General features: G+C 47.6%; 1 protein-coding gene across 3 annotated transcripts in view; it reads right to left on the reverse strand.

The window, feature by feature from the left end:
• The window catches only part of TDRD7 (tudor domain containing 7), a 47,038-nt gene extending 36,779 nt beyond the window's left edge, over positions 1-10,259 (reverse strand). For 2 of the 3 annotated variants that reach the window (XM_015428225.1, XM_015428224.1), the window contains exons 1-3: positions 4,978-5,007; positions 4,522-4,734; positions 1,411-1,552 (exon numbers count right to left, since the gene is read on the reverse strand). In XM_015428225.1, coding sequence (XP_015283711.1) covers positions 1,411-1,552; positions 4,522-4,734; positions 4,978-4,989 — 367 coding nt within the window. In that variant the 5' untranslated portion in view covers positions 4,990-5,007. Of the gene's footprint in view, positions 1-1,410; positions 1,553-4,521; positions 4,735-4,977; positions 5,008-10,194 lie in introns of those variants that run through there. The other variant, XM_015428226.1, reaches the window with a different exon arrangement.
• Between the last annotated feature and the right edge of the window lie 14,029 nt (positions 10,260-24,288).

Here is a 24,288-nt window from a genome sequence, read left to right on the forward strand (position 1 = left end):
ATATATTACTTTACTACACATGAAGGTTTAAATGGCTGCTCGTCTCATACACCACTTGGAAAAGCACACAGGAAATCAATAATGTTTAAAACTATACATAAAGTTTACTATACAGTTTCAAAATTACGATCAACTTTCAAAAATACTACCAAGCACATAATCACCCCTTCCTCTCTTGATAATGTGGGGTTTAACAGCAACCTAAAGTACAGGCTGGTCCAGACTAATTAAGTCTGCTGGGTAAACACTCAAAGAGAAACACATGCATTCTGTCATTCTGCGTAAGATGTGCTCCAACCCACTGGTAGGCCAGAGGAGCTGCCTCACGCGTGGGTAGCCCTAACAGCAGGGGCACCTCACTACTGACCTGAACCAAAGTCCCCCAAAAGTCAAGCACTCTCAGCCTGAACCTCTTACTCTTCGAATCTGGAGTCCTCCCACTGTACCGGAACTTGGTATAGACAGGCATACAGGTACCCGTCTGGCCTTGCCTGCTGCCTAGCTAATTTCCCCAAACAAGAAGGCAGGCCACTGGCGGCAACACCCAGTTTATAGTTGCTTCACTGAATGCAGTTACCATATCTACCCAAAAGGAGAGCAACCCTAAATGCAAGATACGTCCTCCTAAAAACTGTTTAAACTTTTGTGTATATTACTGTTTATTATTTATTTCATCGATGCCCAGTCTTTCCTCTCTCCAATGGAGACCCAGAGTGGCTTACATCGTTCTCTTCTCCTCCATTTCATCCTCACAGCGACTCCTTGAGGGAGATGAGGCTGAGGGAGCGACTGCCCCATGTTTAACTGGCAAGCCTCCGTGGCAGAGTGGGGATTCAGACCTTTGTCTCCCAGATCCTAGCCTGGCACTCTAACCACTACACAACACCGTAACTTGTATCTGAAGACGGCCCCTTCTTCCTGAAAACATATGGGGAGGGGGAGATGAACGAGCCCTTCTTTCCGGTAAACATGGTAGTTATACATCGTTCTCTTCTCCTCCATTTTATCCTCACAGCGACTCCGTGAGGGAGATGAGGCTGAGGGAGTGACTGCCCCATGTTTAACTGGCAAGCCTCCGTGGCAGAGTGGGGGATTCAGACCTTTGTCTCCCAGATCCTAGTCTGGCACTCTAACCACTACACAACACTGTAACTTGTATCTGAACTTAAGACGGCCCCTTCTTCTTGAAAACATGTGGGGAAGATGAACTAGCCCTTCTTTCCGGTAAACATGGTAGTTATAGGCACAGTTGCAAGACTAGATTGCTCTCGACACCGTGAACCGCTGCAGCATGCTTGCAGTTCACCCAGTCAGCAGAATTACCACAATAGAGAAGCTCCATCGGTGATTAGTGCAAAGTTGATTAATTCAGCATGTACCCGCGTGGCATTTTCCAGCAGACAAGCTTACCCACGAAGGCAACGGGAGAACTTCTTTTCAGCCTCATCCTGCAATTCACTTGCCGCCCTGTCTTTTTCCTGGAAGTCCTCTGGCGGGCTACGAGCTGAGCAATCCTTGCAGTCTCCTGGCAAGCCACAGCATGGCAAATGACCTGCTCGGGAGAGAAGAAGCCAACCTTATTTCCATTCCACATTTTCAGGGAACAGGCAATGCCATTATTTACCCTCAGGGTCTGCATAGTCAGCCCGGACCTGGATAGCCCAGGCAAGCCTGATCTCATCAGATCTCAGAAGCTAAGCAGGGCCATCTCTAGCATCTCTACTTGGGGGGGAGATCTCCAAGGAATACCAGGGCCGAGACACAGAGGCAGGCAACAGCAAACCACCTCTCTGAAACATCTGAGCCCTGCTAGGGGTTGCCAAAAGTCAACCATGACTTCTAGGCTCACAAACACACACACACAAAATACTCATCCCCCTCAAAAAAAGGTCTGCATAGTCAGTCAGTCATATGAAACAAGAGTCATGCCAGCCGCCACATGCCCCTCAAGAGCCTTGTGCTCACAAGATCAGAACTTACTGGCGATCCCTGGCCCAAAAGATGTCTGGCTGTCCTCGACCAGAGCTAGTGGAACTCTTTGACTGGAGTCATCTACGCCCTGTGCAACCTAGTACAGTTCCACAGGGCATGCAAGACAGAGATGTTCCGCCAGGTCTATGGCTGAGGACAGCTAAGTTTTTTTCATCTCATCCGGCCCATGACCCTGCCCCATGGAGGAAGGAATTGTATACTGCACCGCTTTCGTAGAAAGCACTGTTAAAAGTTTACTGAATTATTGGCTGCTGATATTTTTAACTAAATATTGGCCCCGGTCACACGGCAAAGTTGCCGCGGGAGAGGCACGGAAGGTGGGTGGATTATCCGGGCGCGATCACACCCCAACATCTGAGAAGTGGAGCTTACCAGTGACTTACCGCCGACAATCCGCCTTAAAAAACTAGTACCTCCAAGGTATTAGTAAACGTTTGCCACGGGCTGCCTCCAGACGCCCGTGGTGTGATCGCGCCGGCACGCGGCATTCCCCTCCGGTCCCTCATTTACCCACCGGTGCCGAGGGAAGGACCCGTGGTGTGCCGCCGACACGTCTGATTGCGTAATCGCGAATCAAACTCTGCCGGGGCAATTAGCCACGCCTCCCCCCCGCGATATCCGGCCCGTGTGACCGGGGCCATTGTATGTTTTAACTATGCTGCACTTTGCCCTGAGCCTTTTGGGAGGATGGAGGTCTAAAAATTAAATAAATACATAAAATAAATAAATGTCCTCCTTGTACGATGGTAGCTGGGAGCTTTTACTTATATAATCCCCTACTCCCTCGTTAGCTGGCTTCAGTGTGATAGAGGCACGCAACAAAACCAAGCATCACTATTAATACAGGCAGTCAACAGTAAAAAAATCAGTTGTCTCTACAGGCTTCTCCCCAACAGCAACGTCGACAAACAGCCTCATGAAAGAGGACAGACACACATGCCTTCCTGATGATAAGCAAAGGTGATGCCCTTCAAACATTCCCCATCCTCAAGAACTGGTACCATGACTAAAAAGGATCTCATTTGAATGGAGGAGGCACGTAGAATTCTATGGGAGACCATCATAAGTAGATGTTGACCAGAGCAGCACGCTTCATACAGATAACTGTATGAATGCCTTTTTATGTACAGCAAGAGATGGGAGAGGTATGGAATGCAAGGAGGAAAGAGGGAAGGATAAAGAGGTTCGCTGGAGAGAACTGAAAGAGAACCTGAGGAGTAACGACAACATTCACCAAAAAATGAAAAGGCTTACAGAAAGTACAGAGATGCGGACTGACTGAAAGATATCCGTAGTCTATCCTTCAACAGTAGATAAGGGAAACAGGAGTAATTTGGTCTTTGTGTTTACTTGTGTTTGTTGTAATTGTCAGTTGCTTAGCTTTGCCTCTGTTTAAATTCATTATCATCCAGCAATATAGCAGCTTAAATTAAGATCGGTTACCACTCGACTTCTTTTCTTGTAGTGTTGACCAGGAATCTTAAAACGTTACACTGGCACAAGCAAAGGCAGGCATTTTGCATGTGTTCCCAGAGGAACATTTGCCTTAGTATCCAAATGGCAGAGAGCATGTTTTCCTCCACTCCAGGTATACATTACTGGAAAGGTGCAATTAGTGTCGCTGATGCTCCAGGAATAGGAAAGGTGCTCCTCCAGATACTTCAAGGCCATGTAATCTGACACACACAAATGAATGCCAGCCTAACTAATGTTTAAGTTTTTTAAAGAGTCAGGCTCAGGTTCCTTCACACCAAACTCACTGTCCTGGCAGCCACACAGCAAATCTGGAGAATAGCTCTTTAAAAAGGACGGAGAGCCTGCTTCTGCTCAAAACTAGTAGGGGGGTGCCCCATTTTCCGAGCTGAAACAACACCGGGGGTGTGTGTGTGTCTTTTTCTGCAGCTGCACATTGTGTAAAAAGGTAACTTCCACTTTGGACCTCACACAGTAACTTAAGATGGATTGTACAACAACAACACTGCCATTTTTTTAGCATTTAACGGAAGGACAGATGGCAGATGGGACTCCTTAAGAAAAAAAAATCACACTGGGCTCCATGCTGCTACTTGGGTCTTCAAATGGGTTCAGGTTCAAAGAGGTGGAGATTTCAAATACAAATACAAAGCAGCTCAAGACCACCATTAACAGGATGGTCACACCTTATCTGTCTACTACGTTAGGAATGTCTGCATTAAATCCTAGAAATTTTACCACACCAGTGTGGTGTAGTAGTCAAGTGCGGTGGACTCTAATCTGGAGAACCAGTTTTGATTCCCCACTCCTCCACATAACACCAGCTGGATGACCTTGGGTCAGTCACAATTCTCTCAGAACTCTCTCAGCCCCCCCTTACCTCACAGGGTGTCTGTTGTGCGGAGAAGATGGGAAGGCAATTGTAAGCTGCTCTGAGATTCCTTCGGATAGTGAAAAGTGAGGATATAAAGTCAACTTTTCTTCTTCTTACATGTACAGTTGTAGCACCAATACCCATGACACAAACATCAGTTACAAAAGACGCAGTTTGCTTACCTCCCCAGTTCTACCAGTTTCAATCCTGACAACTCCAGGAATGCTTTTTAGGTACGCTTCCAAAGAAGGATGCCCCAGCAGTTTAAAAGGAATCCAGTCTCCAGTTAAAGATTTATATTCTCCTTGCAAATGAGAAAAGGGTACTCCTTCTTTATGGGACTGGAGAACAGCTCGAAGCATTTTGGCAACTAGATCTCCTTCCTGCATTTTCGCCTGTAACAGAAAGATTACATTCAGGATTCAAAGTAGGATTTTTTTTATGCTTGTGGGATTTGCAGCATTAATACGCAAGAAATCCAAAAGCAGTGAACCCAGCAACAACATAACCAGCACTAGCTAAACAGACAGGTTAGAAATTCTCAAGAAAGAATGTTAAAACAATCACAAGTACCAAGACAGCTTTTTGACTTTGTTGTAGCAAACCGAACAAACACTTTGGTTCAGATGAGCAAATACCTTGCCAGACATTCCCAACAAGGTGCAAGAGAGCCAGCGTAGAGAGGTAGACCGCATATACTCGGGCAACAGAAATCCAGGTTCAAATATTCAGCAATGAAGATCCTTGGGCCAGTCTGCATCTCTCAACCCAGCCTGTCATATAAGGTTGCTGATGGGATGGAAAGGAATACTTTCACTACCCTGAGTCCCTTGAAGGAAGGGCACGATATAAATACAGTTGTCCATAAGGAAAGGCTTATTTACTGTGACTACACGGTAGCCTCAGTGTTAATGGGCATAAAACCCATTTTGGAGTTTCGACTGTTAAGGTCATCCTCTGGAACTCCAAAACTTAAAATTAAATGAAGAGAACATCTAAAAATACGTTCTATTTTCTGATACCCATGAAAAGCTAACTAATAAAGCAATGTATAGTTCATTCTAATTTGCCAATATTCATATTTCGCACAGTCATCAGCACTTGACTCAATCTTAGAGGAACTGCCATTAAAGTAAAAATTACCCACAATTTATGACTTTGCTACACAAAGGTGATCTGCACAAGTTGTTAAGTACACCTTGCTCTTTGAAGGGAGGTGGCAAATACACTCACTGGGTGGCCTATGTGAGCACATGAAATAGCCATTATGTCTCCTAAATCAAGCAGGCTCATTCTATAAACTTCCCTCGAAGTCCTAGTCCACTTCCTTGTGCCTCTAAGACTACTAATTTCTGTGGGTTTTACTCAAACAGCAGGACTACAAGTACAAAAGCCTGCTTGAAAAAATGCATTTCTGCTCCAACTATCCCCATATGGTTTGACTCCAGAACCGGTGCAAGGGCAATTACCACTTTGGCCATCCTCTAGTTCAGTAACTTTTGACTGTATGCTTTGAAAACCTGCTAGCATGCCATGAGAAATGGGCAGATGACTCCAGTGAGCCCTAAGTATTCATCTACAGATAAGGATGCCTATTGCATCTCTAGGTTCTCGTTCCCTTTTTTTCAGGAGACATCTAGAACTTCTTAAAAAAAAACAGGATCCGGCATTGTTGATTTTACACACTCTAAAAATGGGTGCGTGAGTGAAACATGCCTTAGCTACCAGACGTTTAAAACAGTGCTCTTGCTTAAATGTTTAAGGGTTTTCCTAAAGCTTCACGCACTTGTCAATTGCCATCAAAGTAGCAGTCCTCACCTAAACACATTTGAGAGCTGAAGAGGACTGCACAGCTTTTGTTAGAAGCTGAGACAGCTTTTCCCCACTAGTTAAATGCTGATAATCATTTACAAACACTATTCAGTAGGACTGTCGCTTAAATACTTTGATCATAAAAATATTAAAAATTATTTTGACAGGCCTATCCTTTAAAAACATTAATCCTTTAAAAATTATTTTGACAGGCCTATCCTACCTTACCTAACTAAACAGCAAAACAATTATTCCCTCTTGTCTGTGACATTAAATTACATTGCATTTTACACAGAAGGCAATTTCGTTGCTAAAATCCTATGGGCAACTGATATAAAAAGTGCCAGATCTTTTAAAACACAAAGATACTCAAATAGTTTCCATATTTGGAGGAGGAGAGTATAGGGAGACTATTCCCAATAAAATACTCAGAAATAAGTTCCGAAGCACAAGAATGACAAGGCAGACTGAACAATTAACCAACATATTCTACCAGAAAGTGCTGCAACTTTTAAAGGAAGACAAGATTACTCAGTGATCACTGGCCTTGATAATGCTGCGGGCATTCTGTCCTGTTTCTTGCTATGCAAACAAGGATTCCGCTGAGCAAAATGTATTGCTGAGAAGAATATAAACTACATACTCACGCAGTACACAGCAGAACCCACAACCATCACTTCCCAAATCTTGAAGAGGGACCGGAGGCAGAGAACTAAACCAAGCTGAAGCAGTCCCTAGTTCTGGAAATGCCAGGGACGCGTCACCAAAAATAAGCTTAGTCAGCACATCACATCAGAAGAGAGCGGCAGTTGTCACAATTTTTTTTAAAAGAAGCCGCATGATACAGGCACAGAATTAACAGTATAGTGGAAAGTTATTTTTCTGCAAGTAGCCCAATGCCTCAACATTACCCATAGCGTTCAACCTTGTAAACAGAGTGATCTCATTACTGCACCTGTGGCACAGTAGTAACACCTAACACACCCAGAGGCGAGCCTTTTTTACTATTTATTGATGTAAAGCAATCAGACAACACAGTAACTGCATTAAGGAGGTGGGATCTTATACAAGCCTTGAAAGCAGCTTCCTCAGCTGCACGTGTATTCGTGTAATGGCTTTTTCGCATATGTGCTGGGCAAATGGAGCGTAAAGGTAACACCCGTGCCCTTCCTAACGAGTCCAGCAAGCATCAATTGTGTGGGTGAGAGATAAGTTACTTGAATTATGCCAGGGAAAAGCTCAGTGGCTTACAAGCAAAGAACAAGACACCACAAAGGCACACACAGTACCCCAATCCCAAGTGAAGGTGGGATAGAACCTCTCCCTTAAAGCAAGGTCAACCTAAAAGAGGACCATTTATATACTGCATTAATGCCAATACTTTGTATTTATTCTATAGTTTTAAGGTTTTTACTATGTTGTACATTGTCCAGAGCCCTACAATAGTAGGGATTGGGTGATTCATAAATGTAACATAATAAATAATAAATATCCAAAGAAAACAGGCAATACAAGTTCACAGAATCATAGAATCATAAGAGTTGGAAGGGACCTCCAGGGTCATCTAGTCCAACCCTCTGCACAATGCAGGAACTTCACAAATACCTCTCCCCCACAACCCCAGTGACTGCTGTTCCACACCCAGAAGATGGGGTTTGGCTTGCAATGAACTGAGTATGTGTTCTTTGACAAGCTAGGGGCATTTGGCCTCAGCCCTGCAACTGCAACAGGGGAAGGACAATATTAAGCTACTTTATAGGACTGTTTGGAGAATTACTGACAACATTGTAAAGTGCTTCAGGCACTTCAAAGTGCTTCCTAAATGCCAAGCATTTATTTTTAATCAACATGGGAATAGGACTAATAGTAACAGAGTCGGTCAGATTTAATGGCTTTGGATCCTTGCAGCAGAGCGACTTGCAGCTCCTGCATTCGACATGTTATGGCGAGAGTCCAAAATTAAGGGGACACTTCTATGAATCCAAGCAATCGCAGTTCCAGGTGAGTTTAGACATTTACAAACACTGAGGAGTAATGCTAGTGAACATAGGTATTGAGAGTGTTCACTGGCATATATGACACGCCTGGGCATTCACCGAACTTCCCACTGGCTATGTTTCTGCTTGCTGGACATATGCTGATAAGCACTAACATTCACCAACTACATTTGGGACTAAGTTAGAGTCCAAGGGCACCATTAAGACCAACAAAGTTTTATTCAAAGTGTGAGCTTTTGTGTGCACGCACACTTCCTCAGATACACTGAAATGGAAGAGAGGCATCTATCTATATATATGAACTGCTAGCTTCCATTTCAATGTATCTGAGAAAGTGTGCGTGCACACGAAAACTCATAACTTGAATAACACTTTGTTGGTCAAAGGTGCCACTGGACTCTAACCTTGTTCTATTGTTTCAGACCAATATGGCTGCCCACCTGGATACATCTGGGGCTCTGAATGTTCCCCCCAAATTCCAACCATCTGACAAGAACACATTTCCCCCCCCTTGCTTGGTACCTTTTGCTTAAAACAAGAATGCAATTTTCATTAATTTCTAAAGCATCAACAGAGCAAAGGACAGAGAGACCAACAGTGCGATTCTAACCAGAACTACCCCCTTCTAAATTCACTGGCATCACTGGACTTAGAAAGGTACAGCTGTTTAGATCTGCACTGCAAAAGGGAGGCAAGTCAAAAAGGCAGATCAAGAGCCACTCTTGGCAACAATGAAGATGCCTCTTCATCCTCCACATACAGGGAATGGCATCAGTGATTATAAAGAGAAAGCCAGAATAGGAAACCGTTACAAAAAGACAATCGAGTATTCAAAAAGTAATATTTGACATCTTTATTTTAACTTCTATTAAAAAATAAACAGTGCTTGTGTGGTGCAGTTCTAAATATGCCAAAAAGTATCTAGGTAAGGTTGCGATGTCCTCCCTGGCCATCCCCAAGGGTGACTGAGGGGCACAGGGTTGCCAGCTTCAGGTTGGAAAACTCCTGGAGATTTAGGGACGGAGCCTGAGGAGGCCAGGGACCTCAGTGGGGTCCAATGCCATAAAATCCACCCTCGAAAGCATCCATTTTCTCCAGAGGAATTGATCTATGTAGTCTGGAGATGAGCTGTAATTCCACAGAATCCTCAAGTCTCACCTGGAGACTGGCATCCCTATTAATCTAAGAGTTGTTGTTGGTCGCACAGTCGAGTCCGACTCTTCGCGACCCCATGGACCAGATCACGCCAGGCCTTCTGGTCTTCCGCAGTCCTCTGAAGTTTGCTCAACTTCATGTTCGTTGCATCTATGACACTGTCTAACCATCTCATCCTTTGCCGTCCCCGTCTTCTTTGACCTTCAATCTTTCCCAGCATCAGGGTCTTCTCCAGGGAGTGCTCCCTTCTCATTGGGTGGCCAAAGTATTTGAGCTTCAGTTTCATTATCTGGCCTTCCAGGGAACAGTCAGGGTTGATTTCTTTTAGGAATGACTGGTTTGATCTTCTTGCAGTCCAAGAATCTAAGAGACCCAGTTTCAAATTCCCCACTTCAATGAAGCATGGGTAACCCTGGCCCAATCACTGTCAGGCCCTCTGGGTTGTTGTATGAGGCAAGGCGACCTCGCAGGGCTGTTGTTTTGAGGATAACACCCAAGACAACAGCATAAACCACCGCGAACTCCTTTGGGGGGGCGGAATCACTATAATTATTTTTTTTTAAGTATACCACGTATAATCTGGAAGAAAGACATCTTACAGCCACCCCCCTCCTGCAGACTCATATTAATGGAGGAAGCAGAGAAATTATAGCGATGACTCTGCTCGAAGGCGCCGATATCCTTCCTCACTGGAACGAAGGAGGCTCCACCCCCTCTGCAGGCTCCGCGCAAACGCCCGCAGAACGCCCGTGGATAAATAAATGGCTTCGGGGGGGGGGGGAAAAAACCCCCCGCAAACCCCCCGGGGAAAAAAAAAGGGCTGGGGGGGGGGGTCCCCTCAGGCTCTCCCAACCCGAAAGGACGAAGCGAGACCGGGAAGGAACGACTTACCCAGGGCCACGGCGGCCCCCACTGGGGGCCCAGCCAGCCTACTCCCCTCGTCGGCTCCGTCGGCCCACCGTCACAGCAGCGGAGGAATCCACCCTACACGCCCCCCCCGCTTCCCTTCACCTCAACGGCGCTCCTCAGCCCAGCTCGGCGGCCCCGCCTTCTTTCCCTCCGGCCACGCCCACTCCGCCGCAAAGCTTCGCCAGGGAGACTGGGCGGGGCCTGAGGAAGCAGCCGGCGGGTAAAAAAAAAAAGGCTGCGCGTGCGCCTCCCGGCCGCAGGCCCCAACCGCAGCCGTCCGCTCTAACAGCCACGCCCCTCTTTCCTCCTTCCCCCGCCCCCTACGTGAAGCCCGCCAATCGGGTCGCCGGGTGCGGCGGCGGCGGGGGGAGAAAAGGAAGCGTGAGCCAAAAAAGCGGGCTGCGTTGTGAATCCCGTTTTTTTTACCTCTGCACGAGAGAGTGGATTGGGGAAGGAGAGAAGCCTTCGGTGTGCACGTGCAATAGGACGCGAAAGGGTGCAAGGGGTGGATCCGGCAGTTTGAAGGTGCCGGGGTGGGTGGGATCATTGGAAAATCACGTTTTTGCAATACTCCTTTCGTGTCCCTGGAAGTAGAGAGTCAGGGCAACAAACGGGGGTGTGTGTGTTAAATTCCTCCCTGCTGCGATATGATTCCACTCCTTAAACATACGAGTTATTCCTGCGAAGGAATATTCAAAGCTGGGATCCACCCCCTGCAGTCTGAAGTGGAAAATTCCATTCTGTTGCCTCGGCGTTGCACGACCTAGGTCGCTGGCCTGTGCAAACCCAAGCTTTCTTGGGCCGAGAAAAATATGCAATAGTTGTAAGGATTCAGTCGATTTGTTGAGGATTTCTTCATTGACGTCAATGAATGGGAAAGTTGGTCCGGTTGCATGGCGTGGTCCCCAGTAAACTTGCTAGAGAATCGTTAAGGTTACAATACTTAGCATCTTGACTTGGTGGTGTTGCTTGAACCAGAACCTGATTCTTATTCCACGATTCGGCAATAGGGGGTTTGCTTTGTCATGCGGGCAGAATCTCTCCCCAAGCTCAGGAAATGGGTCTTTCCTGTGAAAGCAGAAGCCATGTGAAATGTGCTAGTCCTTCTGATTTTCCCTCTTAAGTTGTGGAATCTTGTGAGCAAAAATTCTACTTTCTGAGCTACTGCCAATAAAGTTGTGAGCGAGCGATTTGGCTACTGCATCAATTAGTTTGCTCTGAAGCCATCCTTCCTGAGCTAAGACAAAAACCTATGAGCTGGAGGCTAAAAAACTGTGAGCTACCTAACACTAACTCAGCTTACAGGGAACACTGCTTGGGATACATCTATTTTAGGGTGCTCGGCTTTGCTAACAACGTGGAGACTCAGGGATTTCTCAGTGTATGATCACAGACCTCTGGAAATGAAGGAGGGCGGGGTTCAAGTCCTTGAATCCTGGCTCCCTTGTTATACATCTAGAAGGGTTTCTGAGCGAAGGTCATGCAAACACATGCAGGGTGGGCCATAGCAACAAGCAAAAGGGGTGCATTAATGGAGGGGGAAAGAAACAGGGCTGGAAGGGACCACAACTCCAGAATATCTGCCCTATCCTCTTCTTTTTTTGGACATGAATCCACTGTATTTCAGTGGGAGGGGATCCACACAGGAAAATCTAGGGAGTGAATGATTATGATAGTACAATATCCCAACAATGTGTGGATCACTGCAGTGTTTTGTGGTGTTGTCCTTGCTCAGCTGTCGATACATCTCTGGAGAGGCAGCATATAATTTCCATAAAGAACTAATGGCTTGGCCTTAGGTTGTTACACCTTTTCTCTGAGCAGTGAGAAACTCCAGAGGATTGGGGGGGGGGATAAAGCACAAATGTACCCCAGAGACACAGCAGCCAATCAGAGCAGTGCTGCATCCTGGCCAATAGGAGCTGTGGGCTGGAGCACGGAGAAAGGGGCCTAAGCCCAAGCACAGACCACCAGATCAACAGAAGGAGAAGAACTTTATTGGCGCCGGTTCAGTCAGCGAAGCACGCTTTAAACAGACTGAACCCAGAGCAATGCAGGCTCCAGGCTTTTATACTGCAACAAGGTTACACGTCATCATTTACATCACCAGAGTGGAATTTTCCATTGACTAGGCTTACTTTTCCCACCCAAACCAAACAAGCTCACTTCTGCCCCCTTATGACTGGAACATGAACAGCAACTATCCCCTTATATGGGCAAGGAATAATAAATGCCTACTTCAGTTTCACTATCTGTGCGGGTGGCCCTTCACGGTCCTCACGGACCACAAGCCGCTGCTGGGCCTCCTGGCCCCTGACTGCCAGACCCCCCCACATGATTTCGCCCCGGATGCTCCGCTGGTCTATTTTCCTGGCGGGATACTCCTACGCTCTAGTCCATCGCCCTGGCAGGGCAATGGGCCTCGCGAACGCCCTGAGCTGCCTGCCACTGCTGGTCTGTGACCCGGATCCGGCTCCCGCCCACCAGATCGCTCTCCTGGAGACCCTTCCAGATCGGCCGGTCCACTTCGTGGAGGTGGCTCACGGCACCTCCAAGGATAAGGTCTTGGACTGGGTGGTGAGGGGGTGGCCCGCGGCCAAAGGAGACCCTGACGTAATGCCCTTTGCTTCCCAGAAGGACGAGCTGTCCGTACACCGGGGCTGTGTCATGTGGGGTAGTAGGGTGGTCATCCCAAAACCCCTACGGGAGCGGGTCCTCACCGCCCTTCACAAAACGCACCCCAGGGTGGTGTGCATGAAAGCCTTGGCCTGGAGCTACGTCTGGTGGCCGGGGTTGGACCGGGACATAGAGGACGTGGTGAAGCGGTGCAACCCCTGCCAAGCGTCCCGGCCCGAGCCTCCCTGAGCCCCGGAACGGGCCTGGGAATCTTCCCACCGCCCCTGGTCCAGGTTACACTTGGATTTTGCAAAACCGTTTCAGGGGCAACTCTTCTTTATCCTGGTGGATTCCTTCAGCAAGTGGCTGGAGGTAGTTCCTGTGCCCACCGCCTCCTCGAAGGCAGCCACCCGGGTGATGTGGCGGATCTTCAGCGCCCAGGGAATCCCCAAAACGCTGGTCACAGACAACGGGACGGCATTCACGTCAGTGGAGTTCCAGGAATTCACGAGCTACTACGGGATCCGCCATGTCCGGGGTGCCCCGTTCCACCCTGCCACCAACGGCCAGGCCGAGCGCATGGTCAGAACCAGAAAGGATGCTCTCCGCCGCTTGAACTCCCCGGACTGGGATTATAAACTGGCGGTTTTCCTTTTCGGCCAGCGAACGCACACCACTACGGGGCGCAGTCCGGCAGAGCTACTTCTGGGAAAGGAGTTTGTAAGCCGCTCTGAGACTCCTTTGGGTAGTGAAGGGCGGGGTATAAATCCAATCTCCTCCTCTTCACAGTAAGCCATCAAATACACATACACCAAAGATTGCCGTTTAATATCCTTTACCATGGCAAGTTCTCAAACTGAGTGTGCGTTAAAAAAAATGCACATTATCTAACCAACGCCTTTCTAAATATCCCCGGAAGTAACTGCACAAACAACTTCTGTTTATTCAGACAAACTATTTGGGAGTACTTCACCAACGCCAGCCTTACTATACTGCCTTCAGTAAATCACATAGCTAAATGTTTTCCAGACACTTTTGCATACCAGAGATAAGTTATAAACCTGCCCTTGTGTGTGGGACAGAGTGTCTCAGGGTGAAAGAAGTAAGACCTCTGGACCCCATAAGTATATTAGAATAATTCAACTCCAGGATCCGTTAAAAGGTGAATCATTCCCCACTTTTCCAAGAAGAAAAACATCCCAGGGGTCAGTTCTTTCCAAAAGTCCAGGTTGTGGCCCCAGAGTCACTGTTGCCCCTCCTACTGTCAAGCAAGGGGCAGCCCTCACCCCAGATAGAGCGGATACAATTGGCTGTCATTGTGAGTGGGACCTGGAGCCCTGAATGGGGCAGTTGTGAGCAGTGGTAGTGAGAGCCTACTGTCCCCCCCTCCATTGGGGGCTGGGGCCATGGGTGGTCAGGGAAGGCCCCCTGCACATGGACCTGCACATTTCTTGGACAGCAAAGGTGGCAAACAAGCACGTATTGGAGCGCATAAAACCAGATATATCATTGGAAGGAAAAATCATATAACTGCGACTGACCTATTTTGGCCATGACATGCGGAAGAACTCACTAGAAAAAGCAATTATACTTGGATTGGTTAGCAGCAAAAGGAACCGGCCACCAAAGAACACAGCGGCTAGACACCATCAAAGTCGACACCAGCCTGAGCATGGTACGACTCAAAGAAACAGTACAAGATTGGAAAACATGGAGAGAGCTGGCCCATAGAATCGCCAAGAGTCAGACAGGACTGAATGGCTAACAACAAAAACCATACCTACCTCAGAGGGTTGTTGTGAGAGCAAAAGGAGAACGGGAGAACCACATTCCGAGCTCCCTGGAGGATGGGCAGAATCCAGATGTACTAGATACAGGCCCATGGCTACAGTGGGGCATTTTGGGGCTGCGTCCCTGAATTAAAAGCCCCACCCCACAAATAGCCCTGCCAGAAACCGTATTTTTCAGGGGTTATTTTTTGTATTTTTAAAATATGTGTGTGTATGTAGAAACCTTATTTTTGAGGAAAGACCCCCGCAGGCAGCGGCACCATGGCCTGACCTCAGGCTTCCCTGTCCCACCCACTGTGGAATTCTTGGGGAGGGGATCATGGGACCTGGGAAAAGACAGCTCAGGAGGCATTTAAATTTGCATGTTTCCAAAAGGCTCATGGGTATGCGTTTGAAAGACTCGCATTGACCTAAGTGGTCTACAGCAGGACTGGGCTACCAGAAAGGGGGACTGTTGGAGATGTATTGAAGGTGCCACTCTTGAGTGCCCTATAAGCTTCCTTGCCCTGTGGAAGGGAACTCCAAAGACCTTGAAATGTCTTCTGAAGGCAATTAAATGCCCTCTGAGCTATTTTTTCCTAGGAACTGGTGTGTTCACTGCCCTTTCCTTGAAAGGAAGGGCTAGAAACAGGCTCGGAGCCTCCCCCTTTAAAGACAGGCATTCAGGTTAATTTAATTAACTGTAATTTAACTGTCTCCTTAAAAATGTAAATGCCCCCCCAAACAAAAAAAATCCCTGGCTACCAGCAGTCCGAAGCATTTACCTTGTTCTTGGGAGTCAAGGAATGAATAGGGCTAGTCGTTGGATCTATATTTTACACATATCAACACTTCCTGTCTTGCTACATTAGTCTGTCTCAGGGGTCCCCAACCTTTTTGCGCCTTTGGGGACCTTTGGAATACTGGCACAAGGTGGAGAGCACAGCCACTAAATGGCAGCCACAGGAGCCAGCCACTAAAAGTCAGGGAGTGAGGTTACGCATAGATCTTCAACGTTTCAAGCAAAAGTTCTGTTTGACAAGATGCCTTTCTAGAACACACTCCTTGAAAATGTTTGTTGAGAAACACACAGCTTACCGTCAGTCGCGCATTGACGATCCTTGTGCTGAGGTGGCTGCTGCTGTTGAAGCAACGTTAGTGAAGGTCACAGCCAATCAGATCTCCAGTGGCCAGTCAGAAGCCCTGGTGGGCAAAAGCCCCATCTGGTCCCACCCACTTTCTAAGAACACTTGGTGGACACCACAAAAGGTGTCTGTGGACACCACGGCAACACCACGTTGGGGATCCGTGGCCTATCTACTGTAAAGTATTTCTCAATCCAGAAATCAGTGAGTGCGCTGGCAGGGGACAGAGAACTGCTCTGGGAACAGAAAGTATAAATTGCGTTAATGAGAATGGAAAGTGAAAGGAGGAAAAATCCTGGCATGCCCTGTCTGGGTAAACCAGCTGGAGCGATCTCGAAAGCTAACGGGAGACCTCTAGTGGTAGCTGCGAGATTCATACTTGGGAGAATGGCTCTATGGTGGTTTAATCAGGGCACGACCGCATGACAAGCCCTTGGGGAGGTCAAATGGCCTGTTGTACAACCACATTCAGAGCACTAGGTAGGGCTGAATCTCTCTGAATCTCTTGGCACAGTAAGGCCTCAATGTAAATAAAATGACAAAGACGCCCAGCCAGATTTTCACCTTCTCACCCAACTGTCAGAAGAGCCGCAGGATATAAAGCCAGTCAACTGTGTGTACGTGTCAGTGTTTTGCTTAAACAACCAAGGTGTGGTTCATTCTTCCTCTATTTAATAATCTGCTGACCCAATGGTCTTAGACCACAAGGTGTGGTTCAGCTGACATGGGCCAGCCCTGGACTGGCAGTAGTAGGAATGCCAGCCTCCAGGTAGGACCTGGGGATCCCCGAGAAATACAGTTTATCTCCAGCCTACAGGGATTAGTTCCCCTGGAGAAAACTGATGTTTTGGACAGTGGACTCTGTGGCTTTGTACCCCCAAGTGAGGTCCCTGTCTTCCTCAGGCTCCATCCTCAAATCTCCAGAGGTTTCCCAACCTGGATCTCCCTCCCAGGGCTTTTTTGTAGCAGGTACTCATTTGCATATTAAGCGACACACCCCTAATGTAGCCAATCCTCCAAGAGCTTACAGTAGCTCCTGTAAGAAGAGCTCTGTAAGCTCTTGGAGGATTGGCTACATTAGGGGTGTGTGGCCTAATATGCAAAGGAGTTCCTGCTACAATAAGAGCCCGAACCACCCCCCATGGCCAGGGTGTCCTACAACTCTACCGCTACAAGAAGGAGCTGCATCTTTGTGTGCTCCCTCTTGCCCTTGCGCTCAGGAGCAATGGCTTCCATGCTACCACAGACTGAAGCCTGCAGTGACATCCAAAACCATGGTTTGCACTTGCCCTGAAAACTGGGATTGCAAACCATAGTTTGACTCCTGCAGTCCTGGTTTGTTGCTTCATAAGTAATTTGAAACCCCTAGTTTGCATGCCTGTGGATTCAGACCAAGTGAGTAAAAAAGATGGAAGTCAGCATGCAAGCGCAGGGCTCATTCATGCAGGGTCAAACCATGATTTTTTTTGGGGGGGGGGGGTTTGAACCTTACCAAAGAGCCTTGTGGCAACTTAAAGGCAAGTTCGTTTATTGGAGAGTAAGCTTTTGTGGATTTGATTTTAGTAGTCCAAAAAAATGAGTTTTCTGCTGACAAGCAGGGGTTTTTTTGTAGAAAAAGCCCAGCAGGAACTCATTAGCATAATAAGCCACACCCAACAACAGAAACTCATTAGCATATCCAGCCACACCCCTGACAGCATAGCTCATTAGCATATTAGGCCACACCCCCATGTTATCAGAAGTGTGGTCATCCAGCCACACCCACCTTTTGCTTCTTATTCTGTTTACCTTGTTTGTTGTCAAAACCCAGGGTCTTTTTTGTAGCAGGAACTCCTTTGCATGTTAGGCCACACACCCCTAATGTAGCCAATCCTAATGCGTTTCTGCTGTTGGGTGTGGCCTATTATGCTAATGAGTTCCTGCTGGGCGTGGCCAACTTGGGAGCGAGCCGGAACTCCGTTCCTGTGCGTTCCTGCCCAAAAATAGCCCTGCTGACAAGTGTGTGTCTGTACGCATAGCATCATTCACAGACTGTGCCACAGCTGTTGTGCATGCTATGCTTGGCAGCAGTGGAGCGAGCATTTTTGCTTTTTTCCCCTTACTTTCTATATCTATAGGGTGCTGCTTGAGAGTGCTTTTCCTTATGTCCATTGAAACAACTCAGAAGCCAAACGGAAGCCAATTTACCTTCACAAGGGGAAGATTCTTTTCACAGGCTCAGAGGCTGCACGGTGGCAAACATAAATGGATTACTATATCATCATGTGTTAATAAAATACAGTCAGAGGCACTGTTCTCTCAGGTACTCCTGTGTGGTAGCAGCGGCAAGAACATCGGCAGCGGCGGCGGCGACATCAGCGGCGGAGCCTGGATGGCGTGGAGCGATCCCTGGCGGCAGACAACGGCGGTGGAGACCAGGAAGTCGCACGGTGACGTGCATTGCGGGCGCGGCGGAGCCAAAAAGGACGAGAGCCGAGGCTGAAGCAGGCATGGAGGCGTGCACCGGAGACGGTCCCACCAATGAAGCAAGCCAGTCCCAGTGAGACACGAGAACCGCCGGGAGAAAGGAGGAAGCCGACAGCGGGTACCACCAAGGGTGCTGGTAGGAAACCCCCACCCCTACTGTGTGGCCTTAGGATGAATATGTTCTTAGAACACCCCCTGTGAACCGCCCAGAGACCCCCTAGGGGTTAGGGCGGTATAATAAGTCGAATAAATAAATAAATAAATAAATGTTTTTGTTATAAGTTCTTTATCGTCAGTTCTCAGAGAGAAGACATTGAAGGATGTTCCTTAGTGACAATAGGCCCTGCTGGGGACAACAAAGCTGCCGCATGGGAACATGAAGGGAGGGGTGGTCCTTCAAGTACGTGGGCCCCAGGTCATGAAGGGCGTTGCTAACCAGACTAGTGAATTATGGGACCCTACCAGGGCTTTTTTTGTAGAAAAAGCCCAGCAGGAACTCATTAGCACAATAGGCCACACCCAACAGCAGAAACTCATTAGCATATTAGACCACACCCCTGACATTACATCTTATTAGCATATTAGGCCACACCCCCATGCCTTCCCTTGGCTTGCCCAGGAAAGCCCCCCCCCCTTGAAGGGAAGGGAAAGCAGTTTAAACTGCCTTCCCTTGGCTTGCCCGGGTGCCCTGTGGTTGCGGGGTGCCCGGGCAAGCCGGCCCTCAGACAGGCCGGGGAAGGCACGTAGAGGCATTTAAATGCCTCCCTGATCCTTCCAGGGGGGCCCTGGCCCACCCGCCTTGGAGTCGCCGGGGGGGGGTCACTCTTCCCTCTCTAGCCACGCACACAGAGGTTTTGGTTTTAGTGGGTGTTGCCAACTCTGAAGACAGCCGGAACGCCGTTCCTGTGCGTTCCTGCCCAAAAATAGCCTTGGACCCTACACAGGTCTACTCAGTCCATTCCATTTTATTCAATCAGGCTTTCTCCCAGGAAAGTATTGCTAGGACAGCAGCTTGTCTAACAGGCTAGCAAGAAAATCCACAGGCTAGCAAGAAAATCCAACCTGTTAGTGTTCTTTGAGGGGGTGCCTCGTTACTTGTTTTGCAAAGCTAACTTCTGATCTCTTGGGCATAACCCAGCATCTCTTATGCTTTTTATAATGTAGGGCTTTATTTCAATTGATGCAGGACCCCACCCTGTTCTTAAAAGAACTTCTTCATTCCAAATGTGAATGTGTAACCCCTAGCTAGGAAGGGAATGAGCCAGGAAGGGGTGAATCCTTTAGATGCAGAAGGGTGCAGAATATGTGGAAAGCAGATGAGGAAAGCAAGACTGCCCCGCTGGGGAGCTTATACCTTAATTATAGGTTCTTAAACACCTTGTTTAAGGTAACTATGATTTACGTATGGAAACTGGTAAGGGAGGGAGACTTTTGTTCAAAATTATAAATTTTAGAATTATTGTTTCAGGGCTGTGTCATCTAATAGGAAGTTCATTTGGGACCTTCATCTTGGAAGCCGGTGCACAGAGTGTTCAGCGGAGACTTCCTGGGTGTTGCGTATTGGGCTCGATGCGTAGAAACGACAGACGCTCAGTGATTATCAGCTCATAGTTTACTATACACAACACAACAATACTGGCCAGGGCGGCCAACTATATGCAGTCCCGGGAGGCACACACCCCAGTCCCATTGGAAGGTTTGAGCTTCCCGCTACAGTTCTGATAGGTGCTAGTTGGAAAGCTCCGGATCAAGGAACCAAGCGTGGGTTGCATACCGCTGGTGCCTAGTGGAGGTCAGTGGACATAACGCTGGGCCACCAGCAAGAGGAAAGAGATGGACTTTGGGGATGGCCAGCTGTGAAAGAGGGGAAAGTGTTGGGATTCTTAATTCAAGGTCGATGGTTGTATTCCAAACACAGAGCCACACTTAGTAAAAGAAAAATATCTTTACTATAAAAAACAAAATAAAACATGGGTATGGTACTTTGGATAAAAGAAATAAAATAAAAGGTTACATACTTGCAGTTACTCTCGGTAATATATGCTAACAGCTACATCTTTCTATCTGTCTTTGCTTCTAGAAGAGAACTCCCTCTTTGGTTCACACAAAGGGCCATTAACTTGTGAATACATTAATGCTAGATCAAAGCATTTCTACAAACAAGATGTTAGTTGACCAATACAAAGGTTACAGGTCACTTCATTAGGATAAACAACTCCCACAAACTTTCCCGCCCTTGAATACATTATGTAACATCCTGTTTGCTAACAAACAACATTTAACTCTGTAATGGCTGAAGTGTAAGCAACTTGCAATTCCAACAGAAAGTTAATTGTTTGGACTTTAAAAGATCCCTGTTCTGTTGTCTTACTAAGTTCTATGTTTTTGTTACATGATATGATGTTAAGTGAAAAGTAAAAATGTTTTATTCTCTTTGACTCATTGAAAGATTCATTCCAAGTTCTGTCCCCACAGAACCCACAAGGTGAGGTTACACATGCATTTTAGAAAGTAGGGTTGCCACCTCCAGGCAGGGAGGTACCTGGCTATTTGGGGGGTGGAGCCTGAGGAGGGCGGGGTTTGGAGTGGGGAGGGGCTTCAGTGGGTACAATGCCACAGAGTCCACCTTCCAAAGCGGCTGTTTTCTTCAGGTGAACGGACTTCTGTTGCCTGGAGAGCCGTGGTAACAGCGGGAGATCTCCTGCCACCACCTGGAGGTTGGCAGCCCCATTAAAAGACATTTTTAAAAAATATCATTCCCTCAACACCCTGCTCACTGTTTGTTTACTGATTTTCCTTCGCATATTTTCCCAGTCTATCATAGACAGCACCAGGTCAAGTCTCTTGTCACGTTAGGAGAATGCAGAAGGAAGTATTCTTAAGGAAGTACATGGTACCTCGTGTTTAAAAGTTATCAAGGAAACAGCTCAGAACATGCAGAGACAATGGATTATGTAAGGATTACTAATTCTTTTGTTTAAATTGGCCTTCGTTCTATGCCCTTTACAACAGCCTGACACAAACGGATAAAGCAGCGGAGGGTTTCCCTCAGAGTGCCGCTGTGCCTGCCATGCCTAACGGGATAATCTCTGTGAATAAATGGATAAAGCCGGATTGCCAGGTTGGCAGCCTGGCAAGCATGTATTTGCCTTTAAATGCACTGATGGAGACAAAGTAGCCAGTCCAGGAGAAAACTAGGTGGAACTCCCCCCCCCCACAGAATAGTTTTCTGTATGTGGGGATTTGTGTGTGTGGGGGGGGTGACATTAAGAAAAAGTATCCCCTAAACTAGAGGTTCCGTATTCATTTGTTAGAAGGGCCGGATGTGACCTAAGTGTCACTTTGTGGGGCCGGGCCCTGCGTGCCATAAAATGTAATGCCAGGCACCAAAGATACAAACTTTGTAAAGGACACAGGGAAACCCAATTAACATTATTTTTTACTCAAAATACAGACATGCTTAAAACATTAACACTCTTACAGTGTTTCCTTAGAAAAGAGCAGGAGTCCAGGAGCATCTTCAAAGACTAACGCGTCTTCAGATCTGAAGAAGTAAGCAAGGACTCACAAGAGCTCATAGTAGGTAAGGTAAAGGTTTCCCTCGCTTGAAAGCCAGTCGTATCCTACTCTAGGGATGCGGTGCTCATCTCCATCTCCAAGCCGAAGAGCTAGCACTGTCCGAAGATGTTTCCGTGGTCACATGGCCAGCATGACTAGACGTGAGGCGCACGGAACACTGTTACCTTCCCGCCAAAGCAGTATCTATTTATCTACTCGCAACTTCTTGCTTTCGAACTGCTAAGTTGGCAGGAGCTGGGACCAGAGACGGGAGCTCACTCCGTCATGCGGCAACTTGGGTCTCAAACTGCTGAACTACCGACCTCCCGGTCTACAGTTCAGCGTCTTAACCTCTTGAGCCACTGCACCGTTATTGGATGCCCTCCAACAGCAAAATCTCACATGTATTCAGTGTGACAATCCTCAATTAGATTATGGTAAAGCTGTGGGGGACGGGAGGGATCTGGACTTCAATGAGGTATAATGCCATAGGGTCCACCTTCCAAAGCAACCATTTTCTCCTGGTGAACTGATCTCTATCACCTTGAGCTCAGTTGTAATTAGGGTTGCCGCCACCCCCACCCCCCCGATGGGGGGGGGTTACCCACTTTCGGGGGGCCCAATTCGCCACCACTTAGCTGGATGGTGGGGAGCCCCGCCCACAAGCAGCTCCATTTATGCCAACGTGTCCGGCATGATGACATCACTCGGAGGTGACATTGTGGGGGGGGGACACTCTAGCATCTGAGGAAAAACTATGATAGCCATAGAGTTTTTTCCTCAAATGCTACAGCATCCCCCTTCAACATGCCCTGCGCAATGATGTCACTTTCAGGCGCATGTGGCACGTGTGCAAAGACTCCAGGAAGAAGAAAAGAGCCCTACACCTTGCTGGAACAAGGTAAGGACCTGGCAGTGGCAACCGTAGCTGTACTCCCAGGAGATCTCTAGCTACGAGCTGGATGCTGGCAGCCTTGGTTCCCAGACATATTTGTGAGTAGCAAAGAGCAAGAGTCCAGGAGCAGGGGTCATTTCGTAGAAAAAGAGGTGCAGGAGCTCATTAGCATAACTCATTAGCATAACTTATTTGCATATGCCACACCCCCTGACATCACTGGAAGTGTTCCCCTCCGACGAGCTCAGCCACGCCCTAAACGTCGGCAACGTGGCTGCGTCACCTCCGGTGATGCAGCTTGGGGGGCGGGGTTCCTCCCGGGCCGGAATTCCCCTGCGCTGGAAATCGGGCCACGGAAGCGGGGGGCTCCCCGCCCCCCGGCCCGATTTGGCAACCCTAGACTTGATACACATGGATGTAAAATTGGTACTCATTTGAGAAAGACTACTCGAAACGAGCTTTCACTCGAGAAGTTCGTCTCGTCTACCTGTTCACCTGTTGAAAATATAAAGAATTCTTCATGAAAATCATCAGTATTCAAGATCAATTTACTTCTGTGTAATTTATTTACTGTGTGCACGTTTGCAGCAATTTCTTGTTTATGAGCGTCACTACATTGCTGCTCCCGTTGGTTTCTGTTCCATCACTGGAAGTGTGTCAGAAGGCACTGGTGGCCACATACAGCTCACTACTCAAGCCTGTTCAATGGATTTTTAACAACCCACAACTCATGCTGGAGAGTGGCACTTCCGTCACACAGGCACTGGGGGGAGCAATCTTTTCTTGCTTACAGCCTACTAACCTAAAACAACTTCTCACCCGCAATGATAAACTACTTAAAAGTAACATGACCTCTGGTACCCTGCCCTTCACTACCCTTCACTCTCCAGCATGAGTTGTGGGTTGTTAAAAATACACTGAACGGGCTTGGGTTGTGAGCTGTATGTGGCCACCAGTGGTGGTGTTGTCAAGAAGAAGTGAGCAGTGATTCATGAAAGCTCAAACCCTGCCACAATTTTTGTTAGTCTTTATGAGTATGGTGCTCTGGTACTGTTCCATTTCTGAAGCATAGGAGGTCTGGATCCATAAATCTAATATTAATAAACAAGACCTGAGAGTCAGTGTGGTATAGTGGTCAGAGTGTCAGACTGAGCTAGTAGCTCCGATTTGTATATAAAGCCCAGTAGCACCTTTAAGACTAACAAACTTTATTGTAGCATCAGCTTTCGAGAAACACAGCTCTCTTCATCAGATATATTTATGGTGAGGCCGTAGGGTTTTCAAGGCAAGAGAGTAACAAAGGTGTTTTGCCACTTTCTGCATCTGCATAGCGATCCTAAACTTCCTTAGTGGTCTCCCGTCTAAGGGCTGGCCCTGCTTAGCTTCCGAGAGCTGGCGAGATTGGGCTAGCCTGGGCCATTCAGGGCAGGGCGTCAGATTAGGATCCAGAAAAGCCAGGTTGGATTCTCTGCCATGGATGTTTGCTGGGCGGATCTCGGGTCAGCTACGACTTATTTAAGTTATGCTAATGAGCTCCCGCACCTCTTTTTCTACGAAAGGACCCCTGGCTAGAACCATTTGTATATGAAGCCCAGTAGCACCTGTAAGACTAGCAAACTTTATTGTA

Source organism: Gekko japonicus, unplaced genomic scaffold (assembly GCF_001447785.1).
Source record: "Gekko japonicus isolate JY-2015 unplaced genomic scaffold, Gekko_japonicus_V1.1 scaffold1907, whole genome shotgun sequence".
In the NCBI taxonomy this organism is placed as follows: Eukaryota; Metazoa; Chordata; class Lepidosauria; order Squamata; family Gekkonidae; genus Gekko; species Gekko japonicus.